The sequence below is a fragment of the Artemia franciscana genome, chromosome 12 (assembly GCF_032884065.1).
Source record: "Artemia franciscana chromosome 12, ASM3288406v1, whole genome shotgun sequence".
Classification (NCBI taxonomy): Eukaryota; Metazoa; Arthropoda; class Branchiopoda; order Anostraca; family Artemiidae; genus Artemia; species Artemia franciscana.
Window position 1 is genome coordinate 14,785,308 of NC_088874.1, and position 24,109 is coordinate 14,809,416.

General features: G+C 35.2%; 1 protein-coding gene across 1 annotated transcript in view; it reads right to left on the bottom strand.

The window, feature by feature from the left end:
• LOC136034191 (uncharacterized) overlaps positions 1-24,109 on the bottom strand; it is a 103,530-nt gene that overhangs the window by 46,673 nt on the left and 32,748 nt on the right. Inside the window, exons 6-11 of the mRNA XM_065715367.1 lie at positions 20,420-20,583; positions 17,558-17,723; positions 13,372-13,487; positions 12,097-12,261; positions 8,974-9,139; positions 3,347-3,508 (exon numbers count right to left, since the gene is read on the bottom strand). Of these exons, the coding sequence (XP_065571439.1) occupies positions 3,347-3,508; positions 8,974-9,139; positions 12,097-12,261; positions 13,372-13,487; positions 17,558-17,723; positions 20,420-20,583 (939 nt within the window). The remainder of the gene's footprint in view (positions 1-3,346; positions 3,509-8,973; positions 9,140-12,096; positions 12,262-13,371; positions 13,488-17,557; positions 17,724-20,419; positions 20,584-24,109) is intronic.

Sequence of the window (24,109 nt, forward strand, 5' to 3'; positions counted from 1 at the left end):
AGTTATAACACTTATTCATAGCCCTACAAAATTGCTTTAACTATTAAAAAAACCTTATGGGTCCTGGATGTTCTACTTTTCATGCCTTCACTGCTCTCAAAACATAAGAAAAATAACATTCGTATTACAAACATTTTCATCTAGGACTCTAAAATCATCGATGTAACCTATGCCTAAGAGAATTTTATCTTCGTATTTGATATTGCTTTATCTCGCAGCAACTGTTTTCCTTAGGTCAAAGCCCAACAGGATAATTCATAGTATTGGAAAAAGGATACAACCTTGCTTAACTGCTGATTTCACACCGAGCCAACAACTAACATCACCTCCCACCTTAACCGCAGCAATATAATATTGTATGTAGATTGAGACTGCCATTTCAACAGTCATTTCCGAATCACATATTCTTCCATGACATCACACAGAACATGACATTCAAGGCTCTCCGATGCATGAATGCTCATGCAATTAGTACATTTTGGATTAACATCACGGGATGATATATGAAGGCCGTCAAAGTAGCTGCCTTTTATTGGCTTATCACATTTGGCTTTCATGTGGTCGCGAGATTGACATTTATGGCAGCAACGGGGCGGGCGTAGGAATTCAGAGACCCGGAAGTATTCATAACCCACCTTGAGCCTAATTGATAGAGTAATTCGTACTACTAAGGGCCACATCCTCAGCGAAGATTATTTCCACCACCAGAGATTTTCCAACAAGTTCAGTTTCGATAACACCTTCACATTCCTTAAAGGTCACTGCATCATAATTACCAGATAGCCTCTTAACAATGCCATGAAATTCTCTTTCACGCGTAATGAGGCCGCAGCTATTGAACATGATTAGAACTACGTCACTATCTTCTGCTGCGGATCGACTACTCGAAGCAAATAGCCTATCACCAGTGGGCTTTATGCCGTGAATAGCTTCATGATCACAAATGTGGTTAATAGCACCAATCTCTTTTGAAGGGTTGTCAAGTTCATTAGGCACTTTTGAAATAATAACGGCGGTGGTGCTTTCAATATAGGGACTAGCATTAAACTTTCCCGAAATTTTTCAGGAAGTGCCTAAAAATTTGAATCGTAAGCCGTCATCTATTTCTGTGATGCAGGTAAGGGTATATTCCGTGCTATTCCAGGAATTGTGCTATTCCAGAGCACAAATTTCGGAAGCAAGTTTGTGACGCCCCACAGCAGCAATCACAGGCACTTCAGTGGGTGAAATAACGTACGTCAGCACTGTTAAATCTTCATTTTCAAACATCTTAAGCAAAGCAATTTTGTCTTTCATATGCCTAGCAAAGGCGTGATCACCTTGCCACCTTAGTTTTATTTTGCTGCTAAGATATATTTCTGCCCACAAATCAACTTTAGCATCTTTGAGAATATTTTCAGGAAAAAATCGACTGCATGACTAATAATAACTTCATCATTAATGCCCAATTGAATTTTCGATTGGTTAAAATAAAGGATGGCTGAATGCGCAAAAATTATCGGTTTTGCTCATGTCAGCTCAAAAATAATCTGGGTACAAAACATTATCAAAATGTATCAGCACTCTCAATGATGTAATATATTTAAAATTTAACCGGCTTAAAATGAAACTATTGTATAATGATCAGATGCCAAATGAATTCTGAGCCCCTGGTTCTATAGCTACCTCTGAGTAGTTTGAACTGACTGCTTGCTCTCAATTTTTTGATGTCAATATGATATCCAGCTATTTTGGTTACTGGCCTTTTCTTTCAGAGCCTCAGCAATTTAATTTTTTTAAATACAATAAATTTTCTACGAAAAACTGCATTTTTCATGTGAAAGATTGATCAATGACGTCATAATTGCAGGTTGTAACCAGGTCGTCTCTGACTATTCCAATTAAGAAAAAGTCTTAGGCTTTTTCCTGTTTGTAACTTCAAAGCATGCAGATTGCAGCGGTAGCTAGCAACTTAGTAAGAGACCATCACGCATAATACTAAGAAATTTAATAACCCATAGCTCCTGAAAATATTGTCAGATCAAAACAAAATGCGCTATAAGACACACCTTGTCCAAAACCCCTCTATAAGAAACTTACCATCCCTTTGCTTGAATAACGATAAAAATCTATTGGCTTGAAAAACATGATAAGTTATTCTGTTCAGATAACTTAAAATACTCAAAACTCTTTCTTTGTTGTGCAAGCAAAGCAAGCAGAAAAGGTTTCGCTAAAACTCACAGCTACTTTCTTAGCCTTCTTCCCTAAGACATCCTCTAAAACTTCACAAAGTATTATCATAAAACTGTTCATTACATCTTCTGCTTGATGAACTTCTGATTTCTCTAGTTTCATTTAACTGTTCTTAGAAATATCTTCTCAATTTCTCATCCTGAATTCTATTGACGGCGTAACCACCTTCGAGCTGGGTATCCTTTCTTAATTTCAACTTTGAATTAATTCCAGATAAACTAAATAGTAGTGTTTACTTTGAACACCAATAAATGCACTTTTATATGGCCTATTGTTCATGTATCGATGTTCTTTAGCCAAAAAGTCTTTTGGCATCTTTGTTATCCGTCCCTTTGCCAAATTTAACAAGATTAGGTTTTTATCCATCCATATGTGCATTTACTTAAGAATCAAAGTCTTCCAATAAAAATAACATATTTCTAAGTTGGATCTACCTGTATGTAAATGGAATGTTTCTGGTTTTGCAACATAAGAACAATTAGATGGAACTGGAAGCTAAATTACCCAACATGTCAGCAATGCGACGAAAAATAAAATGGACTACATTTATCCTTACTCTCTACCATAAAGTGAAAACAGGAAAATGATACTTAAGACATATAACTACTAATTTGACATAGAAAAAAAAATAAAGAAAAGTGTAGTTTTGCACAGCTTGCGTCGATTCAACTACCAAAAGAATAAATTGGTTTTATATTGGCTTCTTATCTTATTATTCAGAATATTTGAGCAATGGGAATTTTATATTACATGGGTTTCTTAAGTTCAAAGGGATATATTATATTCTTTTTTGCTCTGATTGAACGCCTTAAATCTTAAATACATTCGGTTATTTATATAGAAAAAAAAACGAACGAGTTCTATATCTAAACGTAAAACAGAATAAGCTTAACAAAAAGCTAAAAGTAAAAATTTATGGGAAATATTCTTAGTGGTTGTAGCTTAGTGATTCGAAAAATGAAAAATGTTGACGATATTTTACAAAATTTTAAGCAGAAGCATAACAGAGTAGACAGTTTTTAAACACTTCATAGTTTCCCTTTTAATCAAATCAGTTTGAGTATTTTAAATTATTTAATCCACAATGGGGCTAAATGGAGAATACGGTGCGCACCTTTAAAATGTGTTCTATCTGATTAATAGCGCTTTTTACAACAAAAGCATGTCTTGTCTCCTCAGACACGTATTGGCCAAGATCTTCGTCACGTTGATAGAATTCACCATCTTCAGCTGCCTTAAGAATCTCTTGCACTTCATTTTCAGCCATGTCGTACACCTTTCAAGAATTGTTCTGTTATCATTAACATTGAACAAAAGTTATAGATACAAAAATTATATGCCACCAGTCAAAAAAGAAGATTAAAATTTGAGGATTTCCTTTGTGTTAAATAAAAACGAAACAAAAATGGTTGTAAAAGTTCTATACTGTTCGTTCACCTTGTGATTGACAATCTTCTGATCAATTTTTTACCTATATTAAAAGCAATTAGCCTTTTAATGCCATCTTCTTTAACTGTTATTTTGTCGTATTCATTACCTGTCGGCTATTTTATCCCTTTTAGTGGACTGTACCATCATAGGCAGCGCTATAGCGTTGCTTAAGTAAACATTGATGTTGCCATAATGTATTATTTATTTATTTTTTAATCAGCGCACTTCGTATAGAGGTTGTCCTGAATACTTCTATAGGGACTCATTCGATCGGAAATTGAAAGTTCTTTTCCAAGTCCCTTTTTGGCTGTCTAAAGTAAATGGAGGACAACAAGCCCCCCCACACACACACATCATTTGTCCAAACACATATCGATTAAAATTTTAAGATGGCTGTTATGTTCAGCCTGTTTGAAAGGTCCAGTAATTATGTCTGTGGGATGACAACCCCCACGGCCCTCAAGGCAAGGGCTATAGGTTGTACTAGCTGCCCATTGTTAACATTTAATGTTTTCATTGAAAGGGTGCTCATATAAACCTCGGAAGCGACTCCTTCAATTGAAAATCAGAAGTTCTTGTCTCCGTTTTAAGATTCAAAAGTGATAGGAGGGCAACTAGCCCCCCCCCCCACACATCCTCTTTTTCCAAATGTATCAGATGAAAATGTTGAGATAACCATTTTGTTCAAAATAGTGTAAAGATCATATAATAAGGCCTTCGGAGTTGAAAAAACTCCTGAGAACCTGGGGTTAAGGGTTGTAAGTTATTCCACGTAATCATATAAGGTTTTTAAGGAAGGACTGGTCGTATAAACCTTAGTGGAGGTCTGTCTAATTGGAAATTAAAAGTTCTATTTCTCTTTTAAGAGTCAAAAGTGATGGAAGGCAGCTAGCCCCCACTACTACACCTTCTGTTCTCCAATTATATCTGATTGAAATTGTGAGAAAGCCATTTTCTTAAAAATAGTCCAAAGATCATATAAAAAAGCCCTCAGTGTTGACACAACCTGCAAGAACCCTCGGGCAAGGGTTGTAACTTACGCCCTGGGAGCATATAAGGTTTTTACGTGATGGGATGTCGTATAAACTTTGGATAGGACTCATTTAATTGGATGTTGGAGATTAATATACCCTTTTTATCAGTCAAAAGTGAGTTGAAGGCCACCAGCCACCCCACCCACATATCATTTTAAAGACAAACATCCAATCACAATTTTCAGAAATTTATTTTCTTCAGTATTGTTCAAACATCCAATAATTATGCTTTTGGGGATGTCGGATCCCCTACAGCCCTCAGAGCAAGGAATGTAAGTTAGGCAGGTCGTTTATTGTCTACATATAGGATATGTAATTAGAAAAGATTTGTATGTTTGATCATTACTTTCCAAAAGACAAAGGGCATTCAGGTGAGCCTTTCAGAGAGTGTTGTGGTTAGTGCTGAGCTAGACCTAAGCACGCTATGTGGATACAGGTTGTTGAAAGGGCGTAACCGAGGAGTGACTGAGTATATTAATTTAGAACTTCAGGAAATAATATTGTGGGGCTCGCACGGCGTCAATAAAGTTCATAAGGCTGTCCACAAATTTAATAAACCGTTTTACTCTCATAATTTCGTCGACTCTATTGCTGTCGGAAAAAAGTTTAACTTGATTTGACGTTTTCAAGGAAGTCCGCGAAGTTCAGGCAATAGCAGAAGAATTGAGGAATGTTTAAAAAGATCACACACAGGTAGGTGTCTATATATGTATAATATTGTTTAAATATTCTGCTTGGTTAAAGAATAAGCGTCAGAACAAAAAGTATTATCATTTAAAGGAAAATTATTTAAAAAGGAAGATTAAAAGGAATTAAACCTGATAAGATGTTTTTCTCTACTCCACGTCTGATTAATGCAGTTATTTTCCATGTAAAGCTGCTGTAAGGTCAAAAAGGTAAAATTCATGTGTGAGTTGGATAAATTTGATTTTCCGTAATTTCATAAAAGGCTCTATTAACTTCGATGACACCGTGGCAACCGTGCATGGCTCCCACCAAGGGCTCCAACGGTGTGGCTTTCCATCTGTTGATTTTGAATTAAAATCAAGTAGTTGTGGTCATCAAGCCTTGGCTAATTGCAGAAAAAGTCAAGTCAGGTAGTCCGATTGAGTGAGAGGCAATTCTAGCATTAACCCCCTTATTAGCATTGTATAAAAATGATGTTAGTTCATTTGTTAATAGATATGTCTATCTATTATCCGTCCATGCGTCATTCCTAGGACAGAAGAACTAAGGTCGTAGAACTGAGATAACTAACTAAGATAACTAAGAACTAAAATAAGAGCCTATAATTGTCCAATTGTTTGGTAAAATGGCACGGGAAAACGGCAGGAGTAACTATGACTCTCTTGTTGGACCAATACTTGTTTGTTAGCTTTTAGAAAGGCACGCCCACCTAGAGTCTCGGGCAGGTCGAACCAAGCATTAAGAATTGAAACAGGACCAATAATTTGCATGGATTGATAGGCAATCAAGTGTCTAAAGTCGAACTGGGCCCATCTGCAATAAGTGTCAGGTAAGGTGATTGATTCAATTCATAAACTTAGACATTTGTACTAATCAAAACTTAATTCAATGTTAGTTGACCAACAAGTTGACTGGAATTGCACGGGGAATAAGCGAGATGATCAACTGACCAAACGGCAATATTTGTACGCTACTACTACTAAAACTACCATCACTACTGCTGCTACCACCGCCACTACTACTACTACCACTAAAACTACTACTTCTGTAACGAGTACTACCAACTTTAAGGATATTGAAATAGACACCAGAGGAAACATTTAGGAGAAAGTGTAACTAAATCAAAACATACTATGTGCATGCAGATTGCTGATATGGGCGTATCAGCAGTATTTTTGGAATGGCCTACCGTATCAAGAGGAACCTCCTGAGGCATCATGAGTGGGATGTTCAACTGGATAAACGGCAATATGTATGTGCTACTACTGCTTTTAGTACTGCTGCAACTACTTCACCTACTATTTGACAGAAGATTGAGGGAGAATTTGAGCTAAATCAAAACAGACTATGTGTATGCAGATTTTCAAAAGGGTGTATCTCAAGAATGAATTTGGGTATTAAGTTGGAACTTTCAAAGAATGCTTAAAACCAAAGATGAATTGACAAAAAGGTAATACCTTTATTCCTTTGCTAATACTACTACAACTCCTACTTTTACCAATACTACCACTCCTACTTTTACTAATACTACCACTACTGCTCCTAAACTACTCCAACTGCTACTTCAATAGCAACAACTTGTAAGACTTGTAGTATGAAGATGAAAAGAGTGTCAAAAAGAGAGTCAAAAGGGCACATCAGCAATATGTTTGGAACAGCTTGCCGTTTCAAGGAGAAACTTCCAGGGTATCATCAGGTGGATGTTCGACTGACCAAAAGGTAACATGTAAAAGTTATTATAGTTATTGATACTACTACTACTACTGCTACTGTTACTACTACATCTAATACAACCCTAATACTGCGACTACTTCTCCCACTCCCACCACGACAAAATATATAGAAACATATTTTTTAAAACCTAAATTTTGGGGAAGATACATGGATAATATTTTAGTGATTTGGAACAGTAAGGAATATGAATTTAGGGGCTTAGGGGCTAGAATATTTAAATTTCTTAGGAGGGTAATAAAGTTTTACAATCAAAAAAGAAAGAGAGACTAAGTTCCCGTTTTTGGATATCTGGGATCCGTAAAAATAACAATGAATTAGCTTTTTTAATTTACTGTAAACGGGCCAATAATAACCGGCATTTGTCTTTCATGTCAAATCACCCAATCCAAGTAAAAAGGGGAGAAATTCTTTTTTTAGTTGATAGAGTATTAAAACCAGCATCGCCAGAATACATAAATAATGAACTATTTTCATTAACGGTATTTTAATAGATAAGGGACACCATGAAAAGATGATTTCCCAGATAATTGAAAAAAAAAAGTAAATGGAACCAGTAATATTAGAAGATGATGGGTCAAATAAACAAATATATTAAATAACTTTAGCGTATTTATAAATTCTATTTTGGAAATTAAGAAGAGAATTGAATAAACATAGTACAAAAACAGCATTTAAATTCAGAAAAACTATAGGCTCTTTACTGAAGTCTGGAAAAGATATGATTCCAAAAAATTTTTAAAGTTGCTTATGGAAAATTCCATGTTCTCGTGGTAAATTTTATGCAGGAGCAACAAAATTTGGAAAATAGATTACAGTAACATAAAAATGCCATTGGCTGTTCGCTAAAATATAATGAGAAACCAGAAATTTTTGAATTAGCTGTAGCAGAGAATTTTAATGACTATCCTCACCACAATATATTATTTGATCAAATATTAATTGTCGACACTTCTAAAGGCCTCTTAAAAAGCCTTAGAAAAATTATTGAAATTAAAAAAAGTAACAAATGGGACATTAGTATTAAAAGAGACGAAGGGGATTTTAGAATTAATTCAATTTGTAATAGTTTAATTTAAGGGAAGTTAAAATTTTCTAACAGTGGTAATTTACATAATGGCCTTTGAACAAATGACAACGTTACAAATGAAAGTCAGGATGGGGTCGAAGCTGGAAAGAGTGCCGACAGCTGCTTAGTTAGTAAATAACAAAATCCGCTTAATTTATAATGTATAAGTTTCTTTAACCCGTTGCCATATATGGTTTAAAGGTATTTAACTTTGAAAATTCAATCAAGGGTGGTGACCTTGGGTAGTATGACCTTGGGTTTTTATTTTCAATAGATCTCATTTACCAATCTGACTTCAAAGAGGAGAAATATCTGTTGTAGTAGTGACATACATTTATCGGTGATTAGGCAGACAATTATAGTTTTGCAGTTCCAGAACTGGTTTGCAGTTCCAGAACTGGTTGGAATGTGAATTTAATTTATTTGGTTGTCTTTTTCTCTTTTTCTTTTTCTCTCGTTTTTTAATGATTAAAATTTGTTTTTCTTTCTTTTCTCCCCCATTGATAAAGGCTCCTAGATGTTGAGTTAAAATATTCTGAATTTTTTATTAATTAACTTATTTTGTTGTGTTTTGTTTTTGGCATGTTTTTAGTGCGCTTTGTTCACTGCTTGATTAATTAAACCCGATTTTCTCTCTTAAATTTTTAATCCCTAGATGTTTGAACTAAAAAAAAAAAGTGTTTCTAAAAACAACTTACTGGACAAACGTGTCAATAATTACTATGATGGCCTTAGGAGGCCAAAGAAAAAAAAAACTTGTTCACTGTAACATAAAAGAAAAAATGGTACCTTTCGGACGCTCTTGAGCATTGCTACTTTTACTCGATGTCTTGAAAAAAATCTTTTGTAAAACGCAAGGGCCGAATTGAGCTCCTGAAAATTCAGCTGCTTTTCTAGTGTTCTTTCTAAGACATTCGTAACTAGGATCTCGAGATTTTTCACAGCAAATGAAAATCTACAACCGAATAAAAATATTAATTTTCATTTTCAAATCATATTCCCATCAACTTTACCAAACAAGACAAATATGTGTATCATTTAATACTATGTGTTTTGTTTAATAAACTAACACAATATAAAAATATGCAATGATGCTGGAAAATAGTTTGGAATCTTAATTCATAATGGAAAAAGCATCTACCGAATGTATTGTCGTTGGGTTAACAGTAAAGAAAAATCCTATAAAACCTGAAAAAAACGTTTTCATTAAATAGACTTATCAAATTACTACTACTGACATATTTTACTTGAATTCACACAGCTGCAAGACTGGACTAAGGGACCAAAATATCTCAATCAAAAATGTATCAATAATTTTATTTTAAAGTTTAATAAGCATTAGGAAATACAAAGATATATTTTTAGTTATTTTTAAAGGGAGAGTGATTGAACTCTCAAAAGATAAGAAATTTCATAAGGTGTTTAAAGATTAAAGGAAGGCTTAACATTCTAGGTCAGGGCTAACGTAGTAGTGTTTTGTCACCAAGTCTTTTTTCTCTGGTCACTTCAAATTTAAAATGTTTTATTGAAGATTCGGAGAGGTTCATCAAAAAGAAAAAAATTCTACCTTTCAAAAATCAAAAGGGATATTAGGATAATTTATTCTATCCCCCCTACCCAATTTGCTTCAGGAACCCCCTTGCTCCGAAATGGCATCGAAAAAAGTGGTGAAATAGCCATTACACTCGAAATGGTTAAATAATAAAATTATACCTCTACTGACGGAACAACATAACCTACACCATATGAGCGACATGGATTCTAAAATATGCAAAGGGACCATTCTTCACAGATACATTTTAGTAGAAAAGCTCATTATGTTACACATTTTACAAGCCGAAATCATGCAAGAAATTATTGTGCCATGACAGAACTGAACTCTGTTTTTCAGCTTACAACTTCTTAGCAGATATTTAGACACTTTGTATCTTGCATTAACTGGAATCATGCAAGGATTTTGAATCACAGAAAAAAATTGTGGACTGAATAATTGAGTTGAACTGAATTGGTAAAACAGATAAAGCTTAACTAACTTAATGTGCAAAACGAAGATAAATCTTGAATTGGTGTATAAACAAAAGGAATCGCAGCTCTGTACTAAAATGTCATATATGTAGGCTGCGAGCTGACTGTGAGCAGTGAAAAAAAGTAAAAAAATTAATGAAGTCCTGTACAAAACACGCTAAATTTGAGCTGCTTGTAAATTTATTAGAATAAGAGCTAATTCCAGACTTGGAGCAGAGATTAGTTAAGAACCGACGTAATGAAAAAATAATACGCCAATACCTCACTCGATGCCAAGACATACTCAATTCTGAATCTGTGCTAAGTTCACGCTAAGTGAAAGCTTTAGACTAGCTCAGTTTAAATACATATAAATACCTAACTCATCAAAAACGAGTTTTGAACTTGCGAAGTCCAACTGCCGCTTGGTCCTCTCTATTGCCAGCTTTGATAGCAGATGGGAAGGATAGTAGCCCTTCTTTTACTCGGAGACAAGCAGCGACGCGAAAGTGACGCGTTGGGGTCTTTCGTCTCATCATATCCTCTTCTCATTTTACTGGTCCGATTAAAAAGACATAAAGTGGTCACTCATCCCTTCCAATCTAACCCTTTTCTTATCACCGATTTTTTAGAAGTAAGGCTACTTTTGCACCTTTTCTAAACTGAGCTAGCTTTTTCTGACAAATAAGCTTTTTGACATTTATAAGCTTTTTCTTATAAATTAGTCTGCTTGTTTCGTCCTGTTTTGTTGTGTCGTTTTTAAGTTTTCAGTAAAGCATTAGTTTTTCTGAGTTTTACAAAATTGGGAAATGTCACTAGTTAGTTTATTTCAGTCAGTTTTAAAGATATGCGTTGGATCAACTTCAAAGTAATAGTTTTTGTTCGTTTCAGCTTTGCTCTTAATTTTCATAAAAAAACCTTGTTTTTATTAAAATTGCACAGGATTAAGATCTGATCTGAATTCTGTCAGGGAGAGATAGGGATATGATAAATTTGTGTTAAATAAAAAAAAACATTTTTTTAACTGAAAGTAAGGAGCGGCATTAAAGCTTAAAACAAACAAGTAAACCAAGCAAAATTATAGTTCCTAGATGTCCTACAATTTTATGGGTATTTCAGGAGGTTGAGGCTAGGTTATTAGTGTCTATTCTTAAGGTGATCCCAGCTGGTGTAGTCCCTCAGTATTGTGTGAGCATTACTACAAAAAAAAATTCACGCTGTAATTAAATATTTTTATTTACTTTTTGCATGTAGTAGGAAATAATAGAATGTTCTTTCTATGTTGAACTATTTATTAAAGAGCTAGAATTTATTTTTAAGTTTGCCGGTTAGTATGTCAATTACAGGAAAAATTAAGATATCATTCAAAGATATTCCAGTTTTTTTATTCTCACTATTAGTGATTTTACTTAGGGACGAACATATATTTATTTACAGGGTTAGATATTTATTTGTAGGGCTAGTAAATCCTGGGTTAGTGTTTATACTAATAAGTATACAGTCATATCTTTCCAGCATGAGAACATATTTGTCTTTTACCCACCAAATATTTCAATATTACAGTGACTTTTTTTTACGAATTAAGACAATAGAGGTAGAAAGTTTCAAGATCGGCGATTAGTCAAATATCACACGAATGGTACCTTAACCGGTGATATTGATTAACATAGCTGAAACTTAGTGTAAACCCTCTTTTTTGTCGTAAAAATAGTGCTTTTGTAATGACCAGCCTTCTCCACCATCAGACGATTGCATAACGCCCTTGATATGACCGACACTATCCAATAGCCCGATTTTTGTGAGATATTCTGCTATTAATTGGTCAACCAACCATTTCAACCTTGTCAGTGGCTCCCTAACTAGAATGATAAGCCTAAAATGTAAATAAAATGAAATAAAATCACTTACTCACGATAGTATACGTGCCAGTCATCCTTATTAATATCCAAAATTTCGTTTTTGTGAACCTCAAGCTTCTTGATGGTAATATTGTATTCAGCTTCAATAGTGACAAAATCTTCTGCTACTTCAGAATCTGCTTCTTCTTGTATAAACTTTGTTCCATAAGATTTTCTGCGAAAAGTGAATATGGTTTAAAAAGAAGATATCATATGAAAGAAAGATATGATATAATATTAAGAAGATATGAAAAGAAGATAGACGTGATAAGATATGAATGTTATTTACTGTCTTCGATTTTTCAGTAGGAAAAAAGTAGGAAAAAAAAGTAGGAAAAAATGTTCCCTTGATTAATTTCCAAATTATCTTTCTTAGACTGAAACTAAGGCTTTTGACCTAAAATGTTCAGTTTCAATACAAATAGACTTTGACTGAAGCCACAAACTTGGTGGGTTCACAAAGGAAGTTACTTGAAACACACCAACGAAAGAAAAATAAAATTAAGATGCCTTTGATTCTTTCAGTAGGAAAATGTTCACGTAGATTATTGTAATAATCTAAGCTAATTATAATAAATCCAAGCTAATTATAATTAAATTTAGGAAAATTGGACGATTGTCCAATTTAGTTTAAGATACTGTAATAGTGCAAGCACTTGTAGATTAAAGAAAATATTTACGTTTTTCTGCTTTATTTCATTTGTGAAAGTTTTTTGAAACACCTTGTAACTCTTTTTTTTGTGTGTAGGGGAATGATAGAACGCAACATGAATTGATTTTTTTCATATGAAAATTCAATAATTATTAATTCTAATTGGCCAAATCCATTACTGCCCTCTCAGATATCCTACCCTCTTCCCTACAGTTGCAAGATCTTCCAGGTGCACATTCACGCCCCAAATAGCCAATGCTCTTAAATGTATGATCTCTATACGAAACGTTTACTTAGTTTTCTAGATTAAAGAAGGCATTAACTTAGCTTGTCAGAAAATGAAAAATTTCCAGATTTAAATCCTCCTATTTTTGAACTTTATAAGTCAATTTGAGGGGAAATGGTATGGAAAATTTACGGCAATTTGAATGTATTCTGCATTCTCTGGTCGTTGTAAAAGTTCAAAATTAAGAAGTGTTTTCATTATTATCAGTACTTCACAGTTTTCAGTTTTTCGGGTTAATTTTAAAAGCAGCTGGTTAATTTTTGGAGACAATAGGATGATAAAAGTCACAATTCTAATAGGTATTCAAAAAATCTACTAATTTCAAAAGAATCAAGAGTTCTAAATACCTTCCGAACTGCTGTTGACAATAAGCAATTTCTGTTACATGTCCAAGTCTTATGAGGTAGTCTACGAAGTAGATAGAACTCAGTTTCGGATCCAAGTCAGCTTTTGCACCAATTACCTAAACGAATAGCAAAATTAAGGGCAGTATTTTGGCAACATTTTGAGAGAGAGAAGGAAAAAAAATTGTATGACTCGAACTAGAAATTTGTTTATAAGAATCGACTACGCCAGTTCAATGGTTGTAAGGTGGCCCGAATCAGACACACAACAGATGGCCAGTTGGTCAGCTAAACTTGTGTGTGTGTGGTACAGGAGTACGCGCAAGGGGTCTTTGAGACTTTGATTTTCTCCGAAGCATAGAACTCTTTTTTGCGACTTGTTCAATGTTCTTCTAAGACTTTCGATACAATTATTCTATTTATTGTTTTTTTTAACATTTATCCCCTCCCCCAAAGAAATTCCTGTGCAAATGCTTAATGTTTGTAAATATTACAATGTGCAAACTTCAGAGCCTCTCCAGGCATACCACCACCTTTTCTGAGTGTTAGGTCACTGGCCGTTCTGTCAATTATTAAATGAAAAAAACTGGGTTTGTCGTCTGACCTTAAGGAGCAACATCAAAACTTAAAAAGAACATAAATTATGCCGTATATAAGGGGCTGCCCCTTCCACAACCCTCACTCTTTACACTGAAGTCTTAAATTACAGGTTTAATTTACAATTTAATTACAGGTTAAAAAAATTATCGGAGAGATCAATGTGTCAGATGATTGTCTGGTTAGGTGTACTAAGGGGTCCCAGGGCTAAATACAATATTTTTTTTTTTTAAATAGAGTAGTTAAGAAATAAAATTTTGTATAGGTTGTGAGGGAAGCATGGATCATTATTTTAGCTGTCATGAAATTTTTAAGCATTAGGTGTGTCAAGTAGTCTTGAGAGGACTATGTAATATATTTTAATATAAGAAAAATGGTAATAAAAATATTGGAGGAAAGGATAGATAAGTTTCTTAGCTTTGGATTTCGAGTACCTTAGCGAGGGCTAGATATTATTAAATTTCAAGAAAAGAGTCGAAAAAAGCATAAAAATTGCATACTAAGTGAATAAAATGTCCAAAGAAAGTATGGATAAGAATTTTAGCTTTCATAGTATTATTATTTATCGTAAAATTAAAATTACAGGAAAAAAAAACATAAGAGGGATCAAAGTGTTGGAGGATGTTCTGGTTGGGTTTGTGAAACAGGTTTGCTATACAAAAATAACAGTTTCGTTTCACTGATTAAAATAATGGGTAATTCTGAGGCTTATTTCAATAGTATATTGAAGTTACATAGAATTCTATAGTTTAAAACTGGGGTTAAAAAGATGAAATTTCTTGGGGAGTGTGCTTATGTGTACTGGGGATGTCTGGGACGAGGTGTAATTTATTATTATAGCTAGACTAGAAAAAACAAAGAATATAATCAGCCCTTATTAGAGGGAGGAAATGTACCAGAAATATTTTTATTTGCAAAACTTGATCATCAATTTATTTTTAAGCACTTTCGGAGACAGAGGAATTGAGAGAGATTATTTATGGTATGAAATTTGTTCAAAGAGGAATCAGTTTATTAAAAAAAACTAGTGATGTTTAACATGTAAAATTTTCAATAAACTTAAAAAAATAAGAGCTAAGAGCTCATATGGTACTTGTGACGAGGTCAGAAGAGCCAAGAGCTCATATGGCGTGAGCTCTAGCAAAATTATAAGAATCAATAGTTGATTTAAAAGGGAAGTCAGAGACTTAATGCCGGTCGGATTTAAAATAAGGACTCTGAGACACGAGGTCCTTCTAGGTATCAAAATTCATTAAGGTTCGATCAAAAAATCGTAGATTAAAAATACATGTTTTTTTCTACTTCTTCCTCTCCCTTCAGCCCCCTCAGATGGTCGAATCGTTGAACACGATTTTATCAAGTCAATTTGTGCAGGTCCCTGACATGCCTACCAATTTTCATCTTCCCAGCACATCCAGAAGCACCGAACTCGCCAAAGCGTTGGACCCCCCTAACTCTCCCAAAGAGAGCAGATCCATTCCGATTACGTCAATCACATATATGCGACATTTGCTTATTCTATCCACCAAGTTTCGTCCCGATCTCTCCACTCAAAGCGTTTTCCAAGATTCCCAGTTTCCCACTCCAACTCCCCCCAATGTCACCAGATCTGATTGGAATTTAATATAAGAGCTCTAATACATTCGTTCTCTCTAAATATCAAAATCCATTAAGATCCGATCACTTGTTCTTAAGTTAAAAATACCTCAATTTTTCCAATTTTTCCGAATTAACACCTCCCCAGCTCCCCCAAAGAGAGTGGATTCAGTCCCATTATGTCAAACACGTATCTAGGACTTATCCTAGGACTTCCCCCAATATTACTGGATATGGTCGGGATTTAAAACAAGAGCTCTGAGACACGAGGTCCTATTCAATATCAAATTTTACTAAGATCCAACCACCCATTCGTAAGTTGAAAATACCTCATTTTTTTCAATTTTTCCTCTCCCTCCAGCCCACCAGATGATCGAATCGGGAAAACGACTGTTATCAAGTAAGTTTGTGTAGATCCCTGATACGCCTACCAATTTTCGTCGTCCTAGCACGTCCAGAAAATCCGAAATCGCCAAAGTACTGGAAATCCCCCCCCCCCCACAGAGAGCGGATCCATTCCAATTACGTCAATCACGTATCTAGAACTTGTGCTTACTCTTCCCATTAAGTGTCATCCTGATCTCTCCACTCTAAGCGTTTTCCAAGATTTCCGGTTTCCATGATTTCTTTTCCCCCTCCAGCCCTTTGTGCCCTAAATCTAATTTGAACTGAAAATACAGAATCTGAGACAAAAAATTTTCTGTATGTCAAGTTTCATTTAGATCCGATCACCAATTCGCAAGATAAAGATACCTCAATTTTCACGTTTTCCAAGATTTCTAGTTTCTTGGATCCTTTCTGGATCATTCTAAATATCAGATTTCATTAAAATCGGATCATCCGAATCTTTTATTTTCCCTGATAAGACTACCAAATTTCATCGTCCTAGCTTATCTGGAAGTGCCTACACTAGCAAAGCCACGACAGACAGACCAACAGACCTACAGAATTTGCGATTGCTATATGTCACTTGGTAAATACCAAGGGCCATAAAAACTAATAAGTTAATCTTGATTTCAGATTTGTCTTCTGGCTCAACTAAGAACAGCACAAAGCAAATTCCTAGGCTCTACGTAATTTACTTAAAGTTTTTGCTTGGCAGAGGGCCCAGTGAAAAGGGGACGAGGCCTCAGAGTTGTTAGTGGTACCCAAACTTGGATATTCTGATTGAGCGTTAGAGCATCAGTGAGTGGGCTCAATGGTTTGGGTATAGATTTGACTGGGACAGTACCCACCAACCTTGTGTTGCAGTTGGGTCAAAATCAAACATGAATCGTGCGGCTGTTTGAGTGTGCAGGCAAAGCAGATAATCAGACCACTGCAGTCAGTGAGCAGCTCAAACTGGTTGACCATTTTAAAGACCGGAGAACTATTAAGTTCTATACCCTGTCAGAACATCTAACATGTTCACGTTTGTGGAAGTGTTTGTTTGGACGACTTTTATCTTCTTTATCTGAGCCCCGATCATCGATCGTTTGTCTGATTTGTAAAATATACCGAGGCAGAGAAGATTCATAACTTGGCGAGGTGGTTGATATGAGGGATTGTGAAATATTAATTCTGGACTACATCGTCGGCCTTTGCTGCTCTTGTTGATATTTCTGTATCTAGGCTTACATTTGAACAGCCATTTGAAGAAAAGTAGGTAAACTGCTCGAACTTACTCAGCAAAATTAATGTCAAACGGCTGTGCCAACATCATTTTTTCCAAAAAATCGTCTATTAAGAAGTTAAAAAGCCCGGGTGCAGCGGGAAGCCTTGCCGAACACCGTTTTTATGGCCCCTTCAAGATAGTGAAAATTGACCCAAGCTCAAATATTTTTCTGAAATCATAAAGGGCCATTCTTGGCATTCTAGTATCGCCAAGTGTTGCCAATTTTTAATAGCAAAAACCTGTTCAAGTTCAAAATGTTAAAAATTATATTTCATCAGTTATGCAGGAGGCCTTTGGATTAAGGAAACCAATTCATTGATCTCAATGTCTGTAAATACTTACTTTTGTTATTTCACCAACAACATTCGAAATAAATGTTTTTTGAGCTTCACTTTGCCTTAAAACTTCTTCAACATGTCCTTGAAATAATTTTTCAATATTTAAAAACGTCGAGGCTTCATTCAAAATGTCAAATGCACTCTGATGGATAATGTTAGTGACTTCTATGCTGCAATATTGACAAATTTAAGTAAATATTTATACAGAATTATTGTCAGTGGTAACCAATTATTAAAAACGGTAAAGACTAAGAGGACGTTGGCAGATCTTAAACTAATAATGAGCTATTTTGCTCTGTATGGTCAGTAGAAAATCTTTTCGCCAACCCAGTAACATGAATACCGCAGCCAAAAGTAGTTTGGAGTAAATTCTCATTAAAATGTTCATTATAAAAGCGTTACTCTTGACGATCAACTTAAAATAGATCCATAAATAACATTTAACGAACGCAAAGGAATCAATGAAACGAAATTTTACCACTGGACTACCGGTTTGTTGGCTGTTGCCTAACCCTATAAAGGTTAGCTTCCCAAAAAGTTACGTAGATGGCTAGTTTTCGTGATTATTACTACTTGAAGAAACGTTGACTTCTATAACTCAGCATTTAGGTACATTTTAAAGTAGCTGGAAGTATCTAAAAGCAAATTTTCAAAAATATCTTAAACAGCAGAAAGGATTGGTGCCGTTTTTTGGAGTCGTATAGTATGCATGACTTCACATGTTGTTCACCGCAGAACGAATTTTTGCAGTGATTGCGAAAATTGGCAGTCATTTGGCGAATGCTCATTTGACAAAGACTACAGGTCGTTCTTTTTCCTTCCACAGACTTGATAAAATAAATTTCACCTATTACCTCCCCTGTTTGACTGGTATTGGGTGTCATTGAGCTCTGCTAAGCTCAGGTTTTTAAGCGAATAGCCATATACGGCTGAGCCAACTGTTTGAACAGAACATTGACAAAACCCTTTCGTGAATGTGGTTCTCCGCCAGATTTGGAGATAGTGAGGGAGTAGATGACCTAGCCGGTTATGCACTCGATGCTGATCAGCCCATAAAACATGCACATTGGCCACATGTTTGTTTTCCGAGTGGCTGACATTGAGCTACACAGTTGGTAAAATGTTTTAAACTGCCTTTGGCGGTATTATAGTATTCAATGATTTCAGGCTTCTGGATTGGATACTTGATACTGGTGACCTCATGGCAAGTTGACAGAGGCATTACCACTTTTGATGGCTTAGAAGAATAAGACACCAGAGTCAGCTCTAATCGAAACATTTAGGTTCCTGTATTTCTCCCTTTGGTCACAAGTAGCTCTTCCGAAATATTCATTTGTTTTTGGTAAATTCCCAACTGTTGTCAGGTGATACAGTTCTTTCAGCAGTTCTGCTGCAAATGGAATCAATGCAAACCTGTTAGTAGTGGGGCCAAAATGAGTACTAAATATACCTTCTAGCTTACTGCAGTGGTCTGATGGAAGTGTGCAAAACAGATGTACCCTCTGTAGTTTCATTTGACATTTTAGTAGGCCAAGTCTCAGGTGTCCTCTCTTTAGTATAGGCAACCTATAGTGTCCATACAAGGTATTCTGTCTGTGGTATAGGCTAGCTTATGGGCCCAAATAAGGAGGTAGATTCAGTACCCATCTTGGCCCCACTACTCCTGTTGTCAAGCTTAACATTTCTATTTGTTCCCCAAATAGGGGAACAAATTGGTTAAATCAGAAAATAGCCAAATTGGGCATCTTCATGCGGTATACCTGACGAAATTTGCTATGAAGCTTGTAAACAACGTTAGGAAACTCATCTCACCTCATAGTACGAAGAAGCTTAGTAATTACACAGTTTTGATAAAAAGAGTCTCTTTTCCTGAAACAGGTTAAATAGTTTCATAAATCGTAATCCTTCGTAAAATTTACTACTCACCCTTAATATCTCCCCACCCAATTCAGATAATGTAACCTCGGTGATGGCTCAAAGCACAAGAACTGGCTAATTATAATATTAGCATATACGCGAGGTGAGTTCGCGCAATGCATCTGTTTCCATGGTAACGGTAAAAACGTATTTTGGTGTTGTAAAACCTAGGGTTTAAAAACTTAGATATTAAATCATTGTTTATAAACACTTGGCTAGTTGATAAGAAAAAAGAGAGGGGAGAAGGTCTGCAAGAGAGGAATGGCGAGAAAATTTATAGTCGAAGACCTCTTCATTTATTAAACTAGTTTGCTATTGAAATGTTAGATTTTCGCCTACATAAATCCCTGATAAAGTAAAATTAGTGTTTTCTGGGTATTGAACCGCACTTTGGAGAACCTTATAGACTTAAAAAATATTGAAAATTTGCCTTTAAAACAATTTGATGCCAAAATAAGCAGGATGCCATCATGGGTAAATGACAAATATCAACGACGATGCCAAACAAGCTTTGATAGCCGACTGAAGCAATTTGAAGACGTTGACTCTTAACGCAGAGTAACATCCAGCAGGAGACTAACAAAAACAACCTCATTATCATAATAGAAGACTAATTTTTCTGAGAAATTTTACTGGTTGTCATAAAAGAAGCAATATTAAATTTATCTATGAAAACCGACTATGATAGCATGGGAGGATCTTAAGAATGGGCAAATATGTTTTAGTTTAACAAGCAACCTTAAATGATAGTTTACTTTATTAATTGACCAAAGAGAGGAACAAAAAGTAGGCCAATCCATGATTAGGCTGGTTATGACGAAGACCTAACTGACATTTCTCCAAAAATAGTGTTGATCAGCCTTAGTAAATTAAGCAAGACTTAGTAGAGCTTAGGAATAAAGGTTGGGTGTAACTATTTGAGAAAAAAAATGGATCAGTAATAGCTTACGAATCAGAAAGGTTTCGATCTTTGGAACATTGTCTCAGAAGATCCTCAGATACCGACTTGACAATCGTAGGCAGGTCATTTAGTTTAGCATTCTCTATTTCTTCTATCCATCTTAAACAGGGTTCTAAAGTAAGGATTGCACAATTTGTTTGGTCCAGTTCTTTCTGAAAATATAATTTATTTAGTTTATCATTGTTTCGCATTAAACTATGGATGCTTAAGTATACATTTTTTCTTTTCTAACGAAGGCTTCAGCGTGTTAAACGAACAAGTGTGCTTTTTTCTGATCATGTTTCAACAGTGGTTCCACTTGGCTAGATTTTAAGCAGAAATCTTGGCTTTTCTTGGGTTTTAATTTTTACTTTTTAAGGTAAATACGTCTTTAGTTATGCAGCATTACTATTTTACACTGTTTGTAATCGATTAGATCCACCTAACATTAATTGATCTTTTTTTTTTCAAAGATAAGTTAGTTATTGCTTTACTGGATTTTAACACTGAGAGCAATGATATTTAAAACTTTAGATTTTTCCATGACAGAACAATTGCTTTTTGGAACAAGGGGTCGGTCTGTGTATAGTTTTAGGAGGAGTCCAGTCTATTTTGGCTGAATTAGAATTGAGTAGGCTAAATAGCCTGTGCTTCCTCTTAAGTAAAGCAAGTAAGTTACTTTGATATGGAGTGATGAAAAGGCAAAGGTTTTTTCTTTTATTTTTACAAAAGTGTACACCTCATAAGCAACTAAGGCAAAATATTCTAATAGCAAGACTACTATCGAATTTTGTGGTCATCTTGAAAGACTAAATGAAGCTATCGTGTAAACGATCGGACTGACTGACTAAAGACTTTTACCAATATGTTCCAGGGGCGATGGGGAATCTAGATATACTTCCTATTAACTGTTTCGAGTAAAAGGGTGGTAGGAAAGGGCTATAATATTTTGTAATTGTTGCTCCGATTGCACAATAAACTGTGAAGAAAAAAATACCTCACACCTGAACAATGCCAAAACTTCGAAAACTTTTTGAAAAAAGGGGTAAAGAGGACTCAAAATAAGTTAGAACTTTTGAATTTATATTTTTTTTTATTAAAGAAAGTATGTTGATGAATTATCCCCGTCTAGTAAGTATACAAATGTCTTGAAATCTAGAAGATTTGATTCATAAACTGGTTATTATATGATTTCAGATTTAGTTAGGCTCGACTGTATAATTTTGGTAGTTTCTTGGTAGAATTTACGCTTTACTTTTCAGTAATTCCAAATACTGTTTTTGAAAAACATGACTTTCAACTATAAAAGGAACAATTAAATATTATCGTAACAATTTAATGTTTTATCGTAAACAATTTAAGAGAACTGTAAAAACCACAATAGCTCATATCACAAAATGTAACAATTTGTAATTACAAAATGTAGTTACTTAGATAGGATAAAAACACTTAAAATGTTGAAAAAGGACAAAATTAACAAATTTGGTAAGACAATTTTCATACCATAAAGGTTTTTATAAGAGTTTTTGGAAATTATTGAGCAGTCAAAGGCAGCAGAATAGAGCTGCCTAAGTAAATGACAGGGCTTTACATGTAATTTTTTAATTTTTAAGAATAATTTCGTATAGAAAGTACTATAGAGACTTCAATGGGGGCTCATTCAATTGCAAATTGAATGATATAGTATCCTAATTAAGATTCCAAAATTACTTAAGGTGGACCAAGCGGAGAGTTTAGAAGTGCTAAGGTGAAACTTTCAGGGTACATTAAGGGGGATTTCGAACTAAATCAAAACAAGCTGTGTGTATGCAGGTTACCTATATAACTTATACGCAAATACCTCAGGAAACATTAGGGCTATCAAGTTGAAACTTTTAGTAAGTATTGAGGAGAATGTTGAACTAAATCACAAAAGAATACCTGCAACCAGCTTGTCAAAAGGTCGCGTCTAAAATTTATCTGTAGTGGCTAAGGGTATTATCTTTATAATTTCAGGGTATGTTAAAGGGGAGCTTAAAATAATTCAGAAGACACTAAGTGCATTCAAGTTATCATAAGGGCGTAGCTACAATATTACAATTTCTTATGGCTTCAAAATGCAACATTACTACTACTGCTAAGAACTAGCCGTAGGACCAAGCCACTTGAAGCCGACAGAGCTGCACACGCTTGGCCCCAATCCCAATCTTTTCAAAGCCCCCCTCTTTACACCCTCCTAGGGATATCACATTTCCCTTAAATCTTTATTTATGACATCCTACCACCCCAACCGCGGACGACCTACTTTCCCTTTAGCCCAAGACGAATGGCCAAAAAGGAAAATTTTCGGCAATCTGTCATTCTTCATCCTGTGAGAACGCCTTAGTATTATGCTTAATAAATTTGCTTCATTTTAGTAGCTAAATTTCAGTAGTTCTCTTTTTCCAATGGATTAGATACACACCGGGAATCTCAGTTAGTCAGTATTTTCCAAGGTAAAACCTGAAAATGCCTTCACTTTTTACATAAACCTTAATAAATTTTCAACTTTTGAATGTATTGGCATCTCTTTGTTTCAGAGCACCTTTACAACAAATCACACCTAAGCGCTAAGAAAATAAACAAGAGCTAAGAGCTCATATGGCATTTGTGACGAGGCGAGAATGAATCAATGGATTGATTTAAAAGGAAAATAAGAGGATTAATGCCGGCCAGGATTTAAAATAAGAGCTCCGAGTCACGATGTCCTTCTAAATATGAAAATTCATTAAGATCCGATCACCCACTCGTAAGTTATAAATACCTAATTTTTTCTAATTTTTCCTCCCCCTTTAGCCCCCCAGATGGTCGAATCTGGGAAAACGACTTCATCAAGTCAAATTGTGCAGCTCCCTGACACGCCTACCAATTTTCATCGTCCTAGCACGTCCAGAAGCACCAAACTCGCCAAATCACTGAACCCCTCCCCCCAACTTCTCCAAAAAGAGTGAATCCAGTACGATTCTGACAATCACGTATCAAGGACATTTGTTTATTCTATCCACCAAGCTTCATCCCGATTCCTCCACTCCAAGTGTTTTTTCCAAGATTTCCCCCTCCAACTCCCCCAAATGTCAAAAGATCTTTTCGGGATTTGAAATAAGAGCTCTGAGACATGAATTCCTTCTAAAAATCAAATTTCATTAAGATCCAATCATCTATTCGTAAGATAAAAACACCCCAATTTTCACGTTTTCCAAGAATTCCGGTGTCCCCCTCCAACTCCTCCCAATGTCACAGGATCTAGTCGTAATTTAAAATTAGAACTTTAAAGCACAAGATCCTTCTAAATATCAAATTTCATTAAGATCTAGTCACCCTTTCGTAAGTTACAAATACCTCAATTTTCAAAATTACCCCCCCCCCTCCCCAAATTCCACCAAAGAGAGCAGATCCGGTCCGGTTATGTCAGTCACGTATCTTAGACAGGTATCTATTCTTCCCATCCAGTTTTATCCTGATCTCACCGCTTTAAGTATTTTCTAAGATTTCCGGTCCCCCAACTGCCCCCCTCCAATTACGCTTGATCCGGTTGAGGTTTGAAAAAAGAGATCTGAGTTACGAGGTCCTTCTAAATATGAAGTTTCATGAAGATCCGATCACTCCTTCGTAAGTTAAAAATACGTATTTTTTTCTTATTTTTCAGAATTACCCCCCCCCCCCCCTATAGAGTGGATCCGT